Source organism: Monomorium pharaonis, chromosome 1 (assembly GCF_013373865.1).
Source record: "Monomorium pharaonis isolate MP-MQ-018 chromosome 1, ASM1337386v2, whole genome shotgun sequence".
NCBI lineage: Eukaryota > Metazoa > Arthropoda > Insecta > Hymenoptera > Formicidae > Monomorium > Monomorium pharaonis.
This window is the reverse complement of record NC_050467.1, coordinates 12,488,886-12,508,133: the sequence shown is the minus strand read 5'-3', so window position 1 is coordinate 12,508,133 and position 19,248 is coordinate 12,488,886. Positions and strand designations below refer to the sequence as shown.

Here is a 19,248-nt window from a genome sequence, read left to right as displayed (position 1 = left end):
GAGAAAGCGAGTATCATGATATACCTTTTTCTCTCGCACAGATCTTGGACACACTTTCGGTCTACATGAAACCATAGCAATTCCTCCTCCATGTATATATACTCAAAGTCACGCACACATCTCACTCCCCCTAACCGTGAGGCACGCGCGCTCGGCTGCGATCGGCGTGAGCCGTCGCGCACTCGTCTACGTTCGCGACTGAGTTCGTCCCTTTCTTCTCTGCCTCTTTCCCCATTTAACGTTCTGAGTTCCGACTCCAAGGCGGTTGCCGGCGTCTAAAAGCCTAAACATAATGCCAGGCAACATGCAATAGGAACAAGAAATAAAGAAAGAGAAAAAGAGAGGAGATCTTTTCTCTCTTTCTCTTTTTCATTATTTCTGTTCCTATTGCCTGTTGCCTGGCATTGTGTTTAGGCCTTTATACCCACTCTAAATAAATCATTTATTAACCACTAGATGGACAGTTACGATACTTTTGAAATACACTTTAATATATTTCTCACAAGTACTGTTTGTTTATTCTTTACTATATATACAGGAGAATTCTGATCCTGTACTAATGGTAATATATATTAGTACACATGAGAGCATAAATAGGGGTGTAAAGTTTGTTTAGGGCTTAGATACTCTTCCTTTCAGAGAATAAAGGTCGCTCTCCATTTTGTTTTATATCAAACATTTATAAAATTACTTTTTCAGAAAAAATATAAAAATTAAGTAAATATAAATTATTTTATAATTATACCAATCAAACGAAATTATTTTCTTATAATGAAATTACTGTATAAAATAAAACAGCACTTTTAAAAAACTTATTGAATTGAATTTCAAAAGAAAAACCTAAAGACTATATATATCCAGTGGCAAATAACTGATTATGATTACTGATACTAACAAATGTTACATAAAATTAATCATGGAAAGTATTTCCATATTTAATTTCTGTAATATTTGTTAAATATAATACATATCCCCTACAGCATGAAATATTGCTGCAACGTTGCAGAAATATTGCAATAGTGCATAATATAACCAATATTGCAGAAATATTGTAGCAATATTACAAATATAATATTCTCTAGCAAATGTTGCACAATATTGCAGCAATATTACAAATGTAATATTTCTTAGCAGATGTTGTGCAATATTGTAGCAATATTACAAATGTAATATTTCCTAACAGATATTGCACAATATTGTGGCAATATTATATTGCAACCTTGCAAAATTTATTTCCCTATAATCCGTATTTCTTAATCTAGAACTAACAATAAGTAATATTTTACATAGTTTTAAGGGACAAATAAAAAAATAGAGCAGGATATTTTTATTTTAAATTTTTATGTAAGATTAGAGCTAAAAGATACATAGATGTACAACAAATTCTGTAATCACGACAGCGTTGCGTTCCATACTAGATTGAGTGAAGCAAGTCCAAAAGATGTTCACTCTGACTTATATATATAATACATTAATTAAACATGTGTGAACCATACATGCATGTGTAATTCTAGCGTATAAATTCATTTCCCGTTTTTTGTATAATACACATCTTACATATTAATTGATTAATTTAACCACCTGCAACATTTCCTTCATATTGCGCATTAACGTTTCAGAAATATTACAGCAATCTTACAAGAAATATTGCAGCAATATTGCTGAAATATTACAGAAATCTTACGGGGAATATTGCTGAAATATTGCAGAAATATTGCACAATATTGTTTTGGAGCGGACATAGAAATATTGCTGCAATATTGCAGTAATATTTTCTGCAATATTCCAATCTTGCAAAATAATATTTCTGCAACGTTGCAGCAATATTTCATGCTGTAAGGGATAATTCAGAAAAATATTTAGCTCATAAGTTTGAGGTTATTATTGATTACGCGGATTGAACGTATTATGCAAAAATTGATGATAAATGTATAATAAAATATATGTAAAAATATAATTATTTATTTTTTTAAATTCACACAGATGGAGAATACATTAACATTAATTCGTCCATTGGAAAATCCAGAGAAGACGTGTATCAATTTGGAAAAGATTAAAGTATTCTGGCATATAGCCAGAGACCGTTTCCCTCGAAGGATACAAAGAAGAATTTGCTCTTGTTATATGAAGCCGAGGTAAATAATTCCACTAATGAAAATGTATACAGAGACCGCATTCGACAGATCTGCTACTTTATGCTGTCAAATTTTATCTAGCAGATTCTGTCTACAAAACACAAGCCCAATGCGGACACAGTAGGCCATGGATCCGCTGTGTGGGACTCTGCTTTTGCAAATTTGGTTATCTGGGTAGTTATTACTACCTACAACCTTCTGTAATTATATAAAATAGATTTGTTAATATATTGTTAAATTTTGGTATTTTCTCAAAAAGAGTAAACATAAAAAGAATGAAACGTACATTAATTAATTAAAAATTTTTAAGGAAAATACATACGTGCTCACTTCAACTGTATCGAGTCGATTTTCCGCATAATATTTTAACAATATAATTGTGAATATACAATGAGACCTCAAACTTTTTGCGTTTAACACAGTTGCGGGTACTTTTAAATTGTATTGCTCCGCCAACAAGATCTGATAAGCTTCCGCTGCCAAATTCACATAAATAGTCTTTAAATCTTTGATAAATGCTCTGCCACTGGAATCATGTTCTCAATTTTAAGGATATCTTATTTTTCGGGAGCGCCCCGATTGACCACGTCCCAGTGAGAAACGATAATGAATTCGACATCAATTTGACGTCGAATCGACATCGAAATGATGATTTCGACGTCGAATCGATGTCGATTCGATGTACTATTTCTCACTGGGGTTGCAATTGACCACAACCATTTACAGCAATGAATGTTTAGAGTTTTTCCGTTGGACCGTCAATTAGAAAAGCGGTGGTCAATTGGGACGTGGTCAATCGGGGCGCTCCCTATTTTTCTGGCATTTACTCAATAATAAATCGTACACAATTTTGTTATAGATTTTCGCAAACAAAATCCAAACTGAGCAATAAGCATCGTATCCATAGACATAGGGTGTTTACGATAATGGGTATCCGAGTAATTTTCTCTAGGACCGAAATATATGATAAGCACAACCATCTACTATCATCATGATTCGTGACAACTCAATGCTGTCCGGTATAGCCAAATCATCACGAGCAAGTTGCGAGTTCCGTGAGTTTGTAGCAGGTAACCTAAAAAGTACGACATAAATAATTTAATTATTACAATTAAAAATAATCTGTTTTTAATGTATGATAAGATTATTAACTTTAAAATAGTAATTATATGTAACACAATCATGTATTTTTAAAGTATTGTCTAAAGTAATATCAGAGATTATTTTATTTACAAATATTTATTTTGTCTATCAAGTTTCTATCATAACGGTATTATTTCAAAACCTAATATAATATTTTAATTAAACATTGATTCTCAATAAATGTTATTATTTATTATTAACTAACATATATATTAGAAAAGTCATCTTTTATTAAACGGATGGTGACACTTTGAAACAAATGAGATAAATTATGTAAAATTACTAAATAAATCATTATTAATAATATTTTTTAGATTACAAGTAAAATAAAAATTTAAGTATAAATATTTTTCTTTCTTGTAACAACTGTTAATGATAAGTTGCATGGTGTTATCATTATTTTAAAAAATCATATATCTTTATGTATAAATATTATGCATGAATATTTCACTAATGTGAAACTAATAATAATGTTTACAATAAATTTTTTTAATTTGTAATACAAGTGCATAGTAAATTAAGATATACTGTAAACAGATATACGTTAGATATGCATTAGATATACGTTATAATAGAAACTTGATAGACAAATTAATAAATAAAATATTTGTAAATAAAATAATCTCTTTAATATTACTTTAGACAATACTTTAAAAATACATGATTGTGTTATATAATTACTATTTTAATGAAGTTAATAATCTTACCATACATTAAAAACAGATTATTTTTAATTGTAATAATCAAATTATTTATGTCGTACTTTTTAGGTTACCTGCTACAAACTCACGGAACTCGCAACTCGCAACTTGCTCGTGATGATTTGGCTATATCGGACAGCATTGAGTTGTCACGAATCATGATGATAGTAGATGATTGTGCTTATCATATATTTCGGTCCTAGAGAAAATTACTCAGATAGCCATTATCGTAAATACCCATAGTAAGTATAGACCGAGCATCCGCTGCAAGCGTTGATGCATACGAAAAGAAAGAGAAAAGATATATGAAGTAAAGACCTATAATAAAAGATTCGCCAATAGCGAACACAATTTTGATTGGTCACTTGAGTCACATGGTTTATCCGCCATTGCGTACCCACGCTGGACGAGGAAGAGGAGAGAGTGCTCTGTGTTGAGCAGTATAGGTTAAAGGAATATGTGTCAGAAATTATAAGGTAATTCAATCTCTGCACTCTCGAGGGTCACTATATTTTGACGATACACTCAGGAAGAACAAGAAAAATTAAATTTGCATCTGTTATATGGCTGCGTACAACTTGGAGCAGGCTCGCATTGTTTACTATCTCCACTACTCCAGACTCCAGCCCCAGGCCCCAGCCCCCATCCAGTCTCCAGTATGCGTACAAGATGGTGGGACAGGAGTCATGGTGGAGGGTCATTGGCGAATCTTTTATTATAGGTCTTGAAGGCCCTCACACATGAATTGACATAATCGTAACAGTAAGGTTTCGACCAATCACGTACTTGAATATTAGCCGGTCACGGCAGGCAGGTTACGGTTATAGTCGCTTAATCCGACGCGTCAAAACCTTACGTTATGGTTATGTCAATTCATGTGTGAGGACCTTTAGTCGACACAAGTGTCATTCTATCTTTGTTACTCATTGAACATAAAAAAAGATAGAAAGATGCTTGTGTCGACTTGTGTTCAGGGTTGAGTACGCATAGAGATACTATAACAGAGTTTCGCCAATGCGTTAACGATTTCTAATTGGCTCCCGTCGCTTGGGGTATAACCAGAAGTATGAGAGAGAAAGATAAATATAACTGACAGAGAAAGCCTAGCCGACCTAACCTGTCACCTGTCAAAAGAAAACAGAGTGTCTACGTGTCTACCAAATAGAATATAAAATCAGACAAAAACCTGAGGTTGCACATATTTTTCTACGAGTCTAAATACAATGCTTAAATTATATTTATAATACATAATGTGTATATAAACATAATATGTATTTATATATAATAATATATAATTTCTTAATAATCAATTTACACTGGAACCCCGCGTTAGCGTACTCCGCGTTAGCGGAAACTATCCCCTCCATATGCACTCGGCCCACATGAGTAGCGTGTGTGGGGAATAGCAATGAGCAATGCAGTCGCGTATTTCACGGAGTGGGAGTGAAACCAAGCAATAGGAGATAACCCCGCGTTAGCGGACTAAAGCCCCGAACAGTCCGCTAACACGGGGTTCCAGTGTATATTACTTAACCTTACATGGGAAAATTAATGAAATATGCCTAAACCTTTTTTTTAAATATATTGTGTTTTAATATTTATTTTGTTTGATTATTAAATATCAATAACTACAAATAAAAAAATATATATATTGTATTCTTGCATTTACAATCAAAATAAACCGCCATCGAAAACGTCATATCCGATATCCGGTTTTACCCCAAGATGTTTGGCCACATTGGCGAATCTCTGTTATAGTATTTTTAGGTACGTATAATACTTCACGTTGTATGCGCAGAAAACTAAGTAATCTGCGCAGATAACGAAGCGAGGTTTTCTGCTGCATAACCTATTTAGACAGAAAACCTAGGGTGCTTGCAGGGATAACCGTTATAACGATCAACAAAAAAACTTATGGTTTTTTAGTGAAAATGTAAAATACAGGAGGAAGACCTTCTCATGATTATTACAATAAAGGTCAGTTTATCAGAATTAAAGAAAATAGAAAATATTTTTCAATTTGCAAATTGTGCAATACAAGGTTATGTACTACTGCAGTAGAACGCGAAAACTCATCGGTACGTACAATAGTGAGAATAAGACAAAGCATAAACATTTGTCCATGATCATGAAAAACATGAAATTGTGTATTTAGTTCTTCCTTGCTGTTTCCCATTTTTTAATTTCTATGTATTTAAGGCACAGTCTACAATGAAGACTGTGCCCAATTAAGCCTTAAGACATGAGAAATTGACCAATTACAGTCATTTTTTTTTAAATACTCAATTGTGATTAGTTAATTTCTTACGACTCAAGGCTTAAGTCTTTATTGTAGACTACGCCTAATATGCAGATGTATTAATGAAATTAATTCAAGCACGATGAGCATGAGCGTCAGTGACCAATAGAATTGTAAGACCTATGGCTTTCCGTAAGACTTAACAATAAGGTTTTGACCAATCACATACTTGATTTAGCCAGTTACGGTTACGGTCGCCCAATTCAATGCGTCAAAACGTTACTGTTACGTCTTAACCCGGATCTACAATAGTGTAGTAAGTTTTATGCCATAAGGAATTAACCAATTATATTTGATTATTCTTTTCATATTTGACTATAATTGGTCAATTTCTTATGGCAAAAGGCTTACTACACCTATTGTAGATCCGGGCTTATGGAAAGCGTGTGCCCAAGGCCTTAGGGTTAAAATGGGTATTTCATGGATTTTCTGCGTTTTCTGCGTATTCTGCGCGTTTTCTACATTTTATGCGTATTATACGTATTATGTGAGAGTTGTGCATAATAGTTCCCTGACGCGCGCATATTACCCAACCCTGCTTGTGTTACTAAATGGAAAGCATCCTTTGTGTGTAATAGCCCATAGACATAGGCCGGTATTCATAGTCAAATCTTATTTCAAGATCGTCTCAAGCAATGTCTTAAGATGCTAATACGACTCTGTGGCCGGTATTCATAGTCGGATCTTATATTTAAGATCATCTTAAGTACTGTCTTAAGATGTCATCAACCAATCACAGAGTCGTATTAGCATCTTAAGACATTGCTTGAGACGATCTTGAAATAAGATTTGACTATGAATACCGGCCTGTGATTGTACGATGCTGATGGCATCTTAAGACAGTACTTAAGATGATCTTAAATATAAGATCCGACTATGAATACCGGCCATAGTATATCTAGACCGAGGATTGTCCCAAATTTCAGGAGTAGGGGTAAGGCTTACGTACGATATAACAGGTATTTCTTTCTCTCTTAAGGTGGAAGCACATAAAATTACAGGAGCCATAAGGCAGAATGCAGAAGCCATAGCGCATGCGCTATAGTATTACATTTTGCCATGGACAGATAAAGTAATACCATAGCGCATGCGCTATGGCTTCTGCATTCTGCCTTATGGCTCCTGTAATTTTATGTGCTTCCACCTTTACACACGCCTGCGTGTGAAAGAAAAGAAAATACATGTTACCAGAGAGGAACCTGAGAGTGGCCACTGCGGCCTTTTTCGTGCGACCGATATTTGACTAGCATCAGCGCCAAACGTGGATGTAAAGCCCGTTCTACATTAATTGCAGTCGCCAGTTGCAATTTGCAACACCCAATAAATGTCGAGCTTTAACTAGAAACTAAGCGCCTATTGGATGTCGCAAGTCGCAACTAGCTGCTTGCGATTAATGTAAAACAGACTTTACATCCACGTTTGGCGCTGATGCTAGTCAAATATTGGTCGCATGAAAAAAGCCGCGGTGGCCGCTCTCAGGTTTCTCTCTGATGTTACTAAAGACCTATAATCAAAGATGGGCCAATGGCCCCCCACCATGACTGCTATCCACCATCTTGTACCCATACGGTGACTGGATGGAGGCTGGGGCCGGGGGCTGGGATCTGGGGCTGGGGTCTGGAGTAATGGAGATAGTAAACAATGTGAGCCTGCTCCAAGTTGTACGCAGCCATATAACAAATGCAAATTTAATTTTTCTTGTTCTTCCTGAGTGTATCGTCAAAATATAGTGACCCTAGAATGCAGAGATTGAATTACCTTATAATTTTTGACACATATTCCTTTAACTTATACTGCTCAACACAGAGCACTCTCCCCTCTTCCTCGCCCAGCGTGGGTACGCAATGGCGGATAAACCATGTGACTCAAGTGACCAATCAAAATTGTGTTCGCCATTGGCGAATCTTTGATTATAGGTCTTTACATGTTACATTGTCCGTCTCTTTTCAACATCTACGTTTGTCCTTTTCTACGTATGCCTATACCCCCACTCCTAAATCGAACAGGCCTGTAATAGCCCTTAAACAGGTTTAATAACATCGATACTTCTAGAGCTGGCCAATCATAACCATTTCATTCTTCCGAAGAATGGCTGTAGTTGGCCAGTTTTAAGGGCCATTTACAATGGAGAGTTGTAGGCCGTAGCAGTAGTCGTAGACAATATTTTCATTACGTACTGTTTTACTGATTACGGTCTACAACAGACATTGAGCCAATTCAGTGGGTGCTTACGATGAGCGTTTAGGTGTTCGGGGTTAGTTTTTAGTCACCTCTCTATGATAGCCGGCTTGTATATTATTGTTACGTCGTTTATATTATTGACAGCATGGTCGTAGATTTATGCCCAGTCTACAATGAGTCGTTGGTCGTTGGTCGTAAGAAATTTAACTAATTATGTTCGGTTATTCTTCTCTAAGATCAACTGTGATTGGTTAAATTTCTTACGACCAACGACCAACGACTCATTGTAGACTGGGCATTATCTACAATGGAGTGTTTTAGCCGTAACAGCACTAAAACTACGGCAATGCTGTCTAGAATAAAAACGACGTAGCAATAACATACAAGCCGGCCATCAAAGAAAGGCGACCAAAAACTAATCCCGAATGCCCCAACGCTCATCGTAAGCACGCAATGAATTGGCTCAATGTCTGCTGTAGGCTGTAAACAGTAAAGCGATACGAAGTTGAGACATTTTCTACGACTACTGCTACGGCCTACGACTCTCCATTGTAGATGGCCCTTTAAACGTAGTCTAAAGGCCATTGCACGTACATTTTCTTAACTGTAATCGTAAGAAATTGAGCAATACGATTGGTTAATTCAGTCGGTTATGACTAATTTGAGCAATGTGATTGGTCGAAATCTTACGATTACGATTAAGGAAATGTACGTACAATGGCCTTAATTCACTGGTCTATTCTTTCTAGCTGCACTGTTGCACTGGTGCAATAAGTTGGAATGAGAAAAAATATACTTGTCTTACTTTTACTTATTGCACCGGTGCAACAGTGCAGCTAGAAAGAACAGACCACACCTTTCATTTATTCTACTCTAGGGCCCGTATTCAAAACGCGCTAACAAAAATGTTAGCGCGTTGTTATCCAATAGAAAAATCTGTTTTTTATAATACAGATTCTTCTATTGGATAACAACGCGCTAACATTTTTGTTAGCGCGTTCTGAATACGGACCTAGGAGCTTTCCAACAAGAGACACAAATTGACACAGCAGTAATTTTGTCCTTGTCTCTCACTGAATATCAAACAAAGACAGAGCTTGCTGGTAAGCTCCCTCTATCAACATGCGTTAACTGTCAACGCGTAGCGATTTTCTTTTTGTCAACTTAAGTATAATGCTCCTCGTATATACTCTGGTCTGCTTTGATAATTGAAAAATTTATAGTGGCCACACCATATGACCAAGCAATAATATCTTTTTTTTTATTGAAACATTAATATATTAAATTTATCTGACAAATACATCAAGTTTAGAGATGCATGGTAGTTTTCATTTTCGAGGTAAGCGATAACGTGTAAAATCTTTTAATGATTGAAATAGAAATAAGAGGAAAAAGACAGTATATGAGAGAAGAGGAAGGAGAGAAAAAACTAGGAAAGTGAACGAGCGAGCAAGCGAATTGATAGTGAATGAGAATTTGGTATAATAATGATAGCAAGATTTAAGGTACGTATTTTAAGTGAATTCTAATGTTACAAGACGAACTTAATTTAGTGCTACCTAATCTAATCGAATGTACAATTCCTATGCTTTCACTGTGCAATGTAATATTTTGACAAATATTACAATCTCGAGTCAAACGTATTAAACATTAGATTTATACATTAGCGTCATAAATTTTCCAACTCTGCATGTATTAACACACAAATTCATAAACTTTTACAAAGTTGATGGAAAGTATCTTCTCTAAAAAGAGCTTTTTTTAAATTTATTCAAGACTTTTATGATATAATAAATTTATGGTTGCATTATATGTATATAGGTTATTAATCTTTATACAATTCCATAACAGGATGCTACTTCCACATATATGATAACAAGGCGTGTATAAAACATCTTTCTGTAACAGTTTCTTAAACAACAAGATGGAAACTTCAATACGAGAAAAAATTCTCAGCTTTGTTGATGTTGTAATGAGAGTGCCACCTTTATTTATCATTGACGAGTTACTTAGAATCAGCCTTGGCTTACCTAATGACAACGTTGTACTGGATGAATCAGTCTTTGAAACCAACAATTTGTCAAGCATTGCTAGTTCAATCTCAGCAGTTACAACAAACTCATTTCTAATGGATCAGTTTGATTTGACTCAGTTTGCTTATAAGACTTATCTTATAATTCTGTTTAAATTTTTCTGCTGTTGTATAGGTAAGTGGTAAAAGTAGTTCTTTATAATGGATGTCTTCCAGCAAGCAAGGCACATAAAAGAACATTGTATAACACAGTGAATTATTTCATCCTTGTTTAACATTGACAAACAAAGATGAAATAATTCACTGTGTTACACTGTGTCCTCTGCATAGCTTGCTAGAAAATGTCCAATTTCAACCAATTGAATTATTTTTTAAGTGTAAAAATATATAGTTATGTTAATTTATTAAGTTACTTCTTGCATAGTAAGATTTATATCTCAAAATCATTGTTTTTTACAATAGCTAAAGACAAATTCCATGTCATAGAAATGTTTGTTCCAACAAACAAGTTTATTAGAAACACAGAGCATTTTCCAGCAACAAAAGAACACAATATAACATTAATAGTAAGAAAAATTAGGATAATGCATATACAACAATATAATAGATCTATTTTTTACCTAAACTTGCAAATTTTGTTTTTATTTTTTTTTTTTATGGGAAAATAATAGGGGGAAGGATTAATTATGAAAACATTTAGCTAAAAAAATATAATTAAGTGAAGAAAAATGTCTTTCCTAAGTCAGTTTAATGAGTTTGTGAAGTTTGGTAGATATATTTGAATTTTGACTGAAGGAATATTTTGTACAATAAAGATATAATAATAAACACTTAACAGTATTTAAAAATGCTTCAATATTGCATTATACAGGAGAAGGTGGTAATATGGCCACCCATTTACGTTTTATACAATAACTTTGTTAATAAAATCAATATTTTGAGTCAAAACTTTACAATTATATTTATCAAAGTGTTGTTCATTAGATTTTAAATTTAGAACTGTGAAATATTTACTATATTACATTTTTAAAAATATAGCGACACTGCATAATAAAGGGAAACAGGGAGGGTAATATGATCACTACAAAAATATATGTAAAAAATAGGTTCTGTTTAAAAAAGTGATATTTTGTTAGAAAATTATATGTTTATGTAAAATAAATTATTGTATTTATGTAAAAGTATTACCGATTTTTACAAATATTTATAGCTATAATAATTGTGAAAAACTTTACAATTTCTCCATAATATGTGTAATATTACAAAAAATGTTGTGACAATATTTTGATGATTTTATTACTTGTTATATTAATATTGCATTAAATATTCATAAAAATTTAATATTGAAATGTTTATATCAAGTTGAAATATTCAGATAGCATTATGTAAACATTATCATATTGTAGATTTATTACTTTTGTAAAATTGTAAAATAATATGCATAATATTGTAGGTATATTATAATATTGTATAAATATATTATTACAGACAAATTATTCGTAATGTTATTATAATTATATCATAATATTACAAAATACAAAATTTTAGAAACATTAGTATAATATTAATGAAATATTGTCGCAATATTATGGTGATATTGCCGAAATAACGCAGAAATATTTTTGCAACGAATATGTCACAAACACTAATATTATAGTGATAGTACAGTTATGCACAAGCCTGCGTTTTTGGAAAACAAAAGTTTCCTATTTAATTTGTCCATAGAATCCGAAATCCGAATGATGCAGAATTATTTTGTCACGTCAGATTTTCGAGATACATTTGAGTTAAAATACAGCAATTTGGCATATTTATCCTATTACTAGTGACAAAGTAATTTTTTAAAATAATTATAATATTTATGGCATTTAAAGTACTAGTTTTTATCTTAAAAATAAATTTTTGTTTTTATTTTGTTTGTATGGTATCTATGTACAATATTATATAATTTTGCTCGCAGAATCTGACCACATAATTACTTAATCAGATCGCGTTTCCAATCTTATAAGATAAATATGGTTAAATCGTTGTTTTTTTTAGTATTTTATTTGGGAAACTAGATGGAAATTAAAGTAATTCTGCTGGAAAATTTGAATTCTATGAACAAAATTATGTAAAAAATGACTTTTGTTTTCCAAAACAAAACTTTTACATTTTTATCCAAATACCAATATTTGATATGTTTACCTCAATTCAGCGATCACCTTTACTCATTTGCACGCCGTAATTTTCTCATAAATATATTAAGATAGACTGTTTGAGATAGTAGGATTTTAGAGGGGGATGTATGTCACAAAGAAAAGGATAGACCGAATATTCCAGTCTGTTATCTCTCTCTCTAACACAGTAGAGGAAAACAACTAGGAATGCGATCACTAATATTAACTCTTTAACTGTGCGACAGAAATCAATGTTTTGTGCCATATTTGTAGAGAAAAAAAGTTTTGCAATTTTATCTACAAATTTATTCTTTACATTTTTAGGGTCGCTGATTTCGAATTTGAGATCAGAATTTCAAAATTTAAAATGGCGGATTTAATTCAAAAACCCATTTTTAAGAAAATCTGATTATTTTTGAAAACTTCAATGTGCCATATTGGACCGCCATTTTGAATCTTGCAATTTAGACCTTAATTCGAATTTAGCGACCTCAAAAATCTGGGAATACATGTCACTAGAAGAATTCCGGTAGTTTAACTTTCTTTTTTTTGTGCACCTATATGTGTCATCCATACTAGTGGCACGTTTTATTTTTGCACATATATGTTTCATCCACAGCGAAGGAGTTAGTGCGCAAGTTATGTCCGTTAAAAAAAGTCAAGAGTGTAATTATTGTGCTATCCTTTTTTCATAGAAAGATACTTCTACCTAATTTTGGATCTTATAAACAATTTATCTTAATATGTCTTTATATGGATTTTCGGCATGCGATACAGGATTGCACAAATACCTTTCCAGTAATTATGCAATATTATCGATATGTTACTATGTAATATTATAATATTACATGCTATGTGGAGCAGTATTTTCTTTTGAAAGGTAACAAATTGATTTTTTTAATTTAAACGTCCAATTGTATTGTTTTTCTTTTGGACTGTAACTATGAGTGTCATATCAATTATATCGTTTCTACTAATTTTAAACTTAGTAACCAATTATATCGTTTCTACTAATTTTGAACCTAGTAACTATATAAACTGTAACTATGAGTCTGTCATGCCAAACGCCATTTTTTTATAAAGTAAAAGAAAGAAAAAAAAATTTACAAAATATTTGTCAACATTATAGTCGATGGTGTTATAGTTATTTTGTATAAAATTGCTCATTAAATATTTTATTTTATTAATTTCCAAATTTATAAAAAAAAAAGATGGTTTTCTTTAAAAATATATTACTTTCTATAGAGAATTCTTTTAAGATTTTTTTATTTCAAGATTAAATATTTAAGAGAAAAATAATGTTAATTGATGTTTGCAAAAAATTGAATTATTTAGCAGAAATAAAATGGATAATTTTTAAGCAAAAAAAGGGGATGATAAGTTAGAATTAATAAATAATATACAGATTTGAATATATTTAATATTTAATAATATGTATTTCATTACAGATAAATATAATTTTATGTAATATTAATAAATTATAAATTTTAATTTAAATCATCTTTTTCAATAAATATTTTTGCGTTTGAATAACAGCACTGACTCTTAATTGTATTAAATTGTAGTTAAGTGATTTATATTTTGATTTGCTGATACATATGAAATTTCGTTTTTAGTAATAATTAAAGAAAGAAGCAATAATTTATCAAAAATTTTAAGATATTTTTCTAACGAATAACATTTTTTTATAAATAATTAACGATATTATTTACAGTAAAGCTTACAGCTATATGTCTTACGCGCAAAATTTGTCTGCTCAGTATTTAGAAAGTCTGATGTTTGACAACAACTTTGCAATGACAAATTTTCTCTATTGCCATTTTTTTACAAATAGAGAATAAACATGCAGACTTACCAAATATTTTTGAATAAAAGGGAAATTTAGAAATATATATAAGTCATTATAATACATGCTTTGTTTCTAATTACATTGTTTGTACTTATTTGTTTCACTTGCACATAGCCCATGAAACAACATGGAGTACGATTTTATCGAGTTTATTAATCATTGAACATTGAACTACTTGTACTGTCATCGTAAAATATTTTAAAAATAATAAAAGTTAAAATTGGACCACAAAGATATTTTTTAAAGATGTTTTTGAAAAAAAAAAACTGTTTACAAGCAGCAGCATGACACGCGCTAAAGGCATTCAAGGAGACCAGGAAATGAGAATAATTTGAATAATTTGAAAAATGAGCTTTAATATAGGAAACGGATTTTATTATGTGACTTGAAATTACTGATTAGTTGTAAGGAATAAAAATGACATTTTATATAAAGAAATATAGTTAAACGTAAAAGTATAAATGTATTCTTAGAAATTGTTAAGTTCATAAAAGATTATTATTAGATTATTACCAAAATCTGTTTTAACTGAAAAGTGGCGTTCTTCTTTGTTTAATTGTGTTAGATTTGTCATTTTTGATTTGTATTGATATGAGAAATGTATCATGTCATATTTTCTTTCAGGTTTTCTCGCAGCCTTATACACGTTTATGTTATGTACTAGACATTTGATAATTGTATATCTGTATCTAATATCAATAGGAATAATATTTGTATCATACTGGTCAAATGTCAGTGCAATGAAAGCGATCATAGTTTACATGAACGCCCACGAATCAACAAGCAGCATACTTGACAATATATTATGTTTGAAGCTGTCGGACATTCTGTATAATGGTCCAGGTTTTCTGATTATCCAGAATTATATACTGCAATGCGTGCTAGCCAGTGTTTTTTGTTACATACATCTTGCTCCAAGGCATCCCATAATTCAAAAGCTTCTTATGCTAAGCTTTATGTCATCATCTATCTTGGGTCTCCATCCTTTACCAGTAAGCTCATCAAGTATATAAAATCACGTTACTTTGATTTTTAGTATAAGGTGCATAAATTAAATAAAGTTAAATTAAATAATAATATAAAAACAAAGGTCTATAGTGTCTATACAAACGAGCATAAACAACAAACTTATCAAATAATTTATTAACAAAATATGTGACAAAATTTTATGATGTTTAAAACAATTTCAAATGCGCAATCTGTTACTAACATGTTTGCACGAAATGTTTTGATTACACTTAGTCCTCAGTTGTAAAAAACTAATCTTTACATATAAATTAACCGCGAGCAGTGTCTTTATTTTTTGGATAGATTTTTTGGATAATAACTTGATAACTAAATTTATAAATAAGCAGTGTTTTCATTGGAAACAAGATTATACAAAAATCCGTGAGTTCGTGAAATACACATTATTATACAAGAGACAATCATGCCAACTTTCGAAAAGTACACACGTTTTTAAAGTTTGCTCTAAAGGTTATACATTATTTTATCTTTTTACATTTATCACATAATTAATGCAATGTTTTTGGACATTTCTAACTATTTAAAAGAATAACAGATGATTTATCACATTTCTTGACCACTCATCCATTCCTTGACTTGACTTTTTTTTTTTGCTTATGATCGGGAAAATCGATTTTATTGGGCAGGATTATTTTACTGCGTTATTTTGCGAAGAAATACCGTCATCATGATTCAAGTAAATTTGTGATTTTGCATGCATAATAATGTATATTTCATGAACTCACGGATTTTTGTATAATCTTGTTTGCAATGAGGACACTGCTTATTTATAAATTCAGTTATCAAATTATTATCTGTTCAAAAAATAAAGAGCGCTCGCGATTAATTTGTATATAAAGATTAGTTTTTTACGACTGAGGAGAACTAAGTACAGTCGAAACGTTTTGTGTGAACATGTTAGTAACAGATTACGCATTTAAAATTGTTTTAAACATCATAAGATTTTGTCACATTATTTTTGTTAATAAATTAATGATTTGGTAATAGGTTTGTTGTTTGTGCTCGTTTGTATAGACCTTTATTTTTATATTATTGCTTAGCATAACTGAGCATTTTTGTATATTATTGTTTTTAGCATTATTTTTTAAATTATATAACTATATGTTGTTTTTTTAGACAATAATTAAGTAATTAACATTTGTAGGTGCAATATCTGTATCATGCACCAGTGTGTGCAACATTAATTCCACTGGCTGTGTGTAAATTTGTCATCTGGTATAACAGTGTCTCTATATTAAGAACAATCTATGTGGGCTATAGACACACACGCAACTTTATAATCAATTATGGTTTATCCGCTCTCGCAGAAACAGAATGGATGCGTCTGAACGTGCCATGCGTACTTCGAACATTTTGGATGCTGCGAGTGGCAGAACAAGTGGTTGAAATTCTTGGAAATCATTACAGCGAGGAAACATTTAATTATTACGTCATGATCAGAACCCTGTTGATAAATGGATGCGAGACACTGACAGCTGTTCTTGGTATGACCAGCATAATCTCGTTTGTCTGTCACTACATCGGCTGTTTCTTCCAATGGATACTATTGACGGAAGATGAAGATGAGAAGAGTATTGGTACAGTCTCTGCTATCTTATTCTACATTCTTGCCCTACAGACTGGATTGACGAGTCTTGATAGAGAGAAGCGTCTAGTACGATTGTATCGTAATTTTTGCCTTTTGTTTACGGCGATTCTACATTTTGTGCACAATATAGTGAATCCACTCTTGATGTCACTTAGCGCTTCTCATAACCCAGCACTACATAGACATTTACGGGCTTTAGCGGTCTGTGCTTTTCTAATTTTCTTTCCGGTATCGTTACTCATATTCCTCTGGTCTCACTTTACAGTGAGCACATGGTTATTGGCTGTATCAGTCTTTAGCATTGAAGTAATAGTCAAAGTATTGGTTTCGCTAGCGATTTATTCGTTGTTTCTGATCGACGCATATAGAAGCGCGTTCTGGGAACAATTTGATGATTGCGTCTACATAATAAGATCATTTGGTAACACTGTGGAATTTGCTTTTGGTATTATATTATTCTTCAATGGATTCTGGATATTGATTTTTGAGTCGGGTGGTGCTATTCGCGCCATCATGATGTGCATACACGCCTATTTTAATATCTGGTGTGAAGCAAAGGCTGGATGGAGCGTGTTTATGAAGCGACGGACGGCTGTGAACAAGATCAATTCTTTACCAGAAGCGAAAGTCGAACAACTTGAACGATTAAACGATGTTTGCGCTATTTGCTATCAAGAAATGCAAAATGCTAAGATTACCCAATGCAATCATTATTTCCATGGTGTATGCTTACGAAAATGGTTATATGTTCAAGATCGATGTCCTCTTTGCCACGATATACTGTACAAAGTTGAAAACATACGAAATAAAGATGATAGCACGGGTCTCGCCACAGCTTTTGCTGAAGGAAGGAGTCAAAATAACGGAAATGACACTCACGATGATACAATTATGCAAACTAGACAGAATTCCAATGTGCAATCTCAGAATAGTCGAAGACAATTGGCCGAGAATTTGAACGAAGGCAGGTGAAATAATGTGACTTTACGCGTATTTTGTGATACATAGACACTAATTTTTTTAACTTTATGCGTGCAAAGCAACATCTTTGGAAACATTCAAAAATTTTGCAAAACTAAATTATATCTAAGTATTGTATAACAACTTCAGTCTTTCTTCCAATTTTTTGTAAATAAGTTGCAACAATTATTCTTAGAAGAGAAAACAATCACATGCGATTATTTTGTAATAAAAAATATTTGGCATATAATTTAAAAACTAGCTTTTTGTCGATTGATGTCCATTACTAAATGTATTTTTGGATCATTATTATGCTACAGCTATCGTATAGTGTGACAATGATTTTATGAACTTCCATGTATATGCTTCTTAATCATAATGTATAACATACGTATTTTCGATTAAGTTCAATGAGAGGAAAAAAGACAGAGAAGAAAGGAAGAGAAATTTATGTATTTTAATATTTTATAAAAAATTTAATTGTGTGACTACAACTTTATTGTAACACATTTTGTTTTTTATTATAATTAAACCGAAATAATGGTTTTATATGTGCTGATATGCTGGAATATATGCAACCATAAAAAAGACTGAAATAAATTATTTTTCTTTAAATTTTTAAGTAGGTAAAAATTTTATTAAATTTCTTAATTTTTAAATGACAAATAATTTGCATGGTTTTTAGCGAAATCCAGTTTTAGTCCAGTAGCTAAAACTGTTGTAATTAAAGAAAAATTTTATTAAATCTTGATTTTTTACTTTGACTTTGATTCTTTTTACAGGTATCTGATTTAACTTATATTTTGTCTCAATGGAGCTAAGGTCTTTACGAAGCTTGTAAATAACTTCCTAGCAATCGCGGATACGCGTCTTGCTGGCCGGTTTTATTATGCTTTGCGCTACCACGCGCTTACCGGTATTTGGCGATGGGCTGGGAAAATTTTTTTTTTTAATTAATAACTCGTTAACTATTGTAAAATGGTAGAGGACTTTTCTACTCAGTTTGATCCGTTCTACCTCTATGCAGCGTTATTTAAAGAAATTTCAGCCATCCTGTATATATGGGTCATTCCATCAACCGGGCCACTGTTCTGCCCAAAATTTCAAGCAACAGAATGCAACAAATGACTGATCAAAATGTTCGTAAAAACATTGGCTACGTTCAGAAAACACAA

The 19,248-nt window shown here is 32.1% G+C and overlaps 1 protein-coding gene and 1 long non-coding RNA gene across 4 annotated transcripts in view; both read left to right on the top strand.

The window, feature by feature from the left end:
- LOC114254362 overlaps positions 1-2,393 on the top strand; it is a 37,504-nt gene extending 35,111 nt beyond the window's left edge. The window contains exons 3-4 of one of the 2 annotated variants that reach the window (XR_004964614.1): positions 1,984-2,135; positions 2,220-2,393. This is a non-coding gene — a long non-coding RNA (uncharacterized LOC114254362). Of the gene's footprint in view, positions 1-1,983 lie in introns of both variants that reach the window. The other variant, XR_004964612.1, reaches the window with a different exon arrangement.
- A 6,994-nt stretch (positions 2,394-9,387) lies between these two features.
- Positions 9,388-18,688, top strand: LOC105833598 (protein TRC8 homolog). Of its 2 annotated transcripts, XM_012675452.3 has the most exons (5): positions 9,388-9,562; positions 9,839-9,964; positions 10,311-10,666; positions 15,124-15,491; positions 16,670-18,688. In XM_012675452.3, exons 3-5 carry the CDS (start codon positions 10,384-10,386, stop codon positions 18,083-18,085), a joined length of 2,067 nt encoding a protein of 688 aa, XP_012530906.1. In that variant the 5' UTR covers positions 9,388-9,562; positions 9,839-9,964; positions 10,311-10,383; the 3' UTR covers positions 18,086-18,688. The 2 variants fall into 2 exon arrangements, with proteins under 2 accessions (XP_012530906.1, XP_012530897.1); XM_012675443.3 differs by lacking the exon at positions 9,388-9,562 and having other exon boundaries at positions 9,581-9,964.
- Positions 18,689-19,248: the final 560 nt, after the last annotated feature.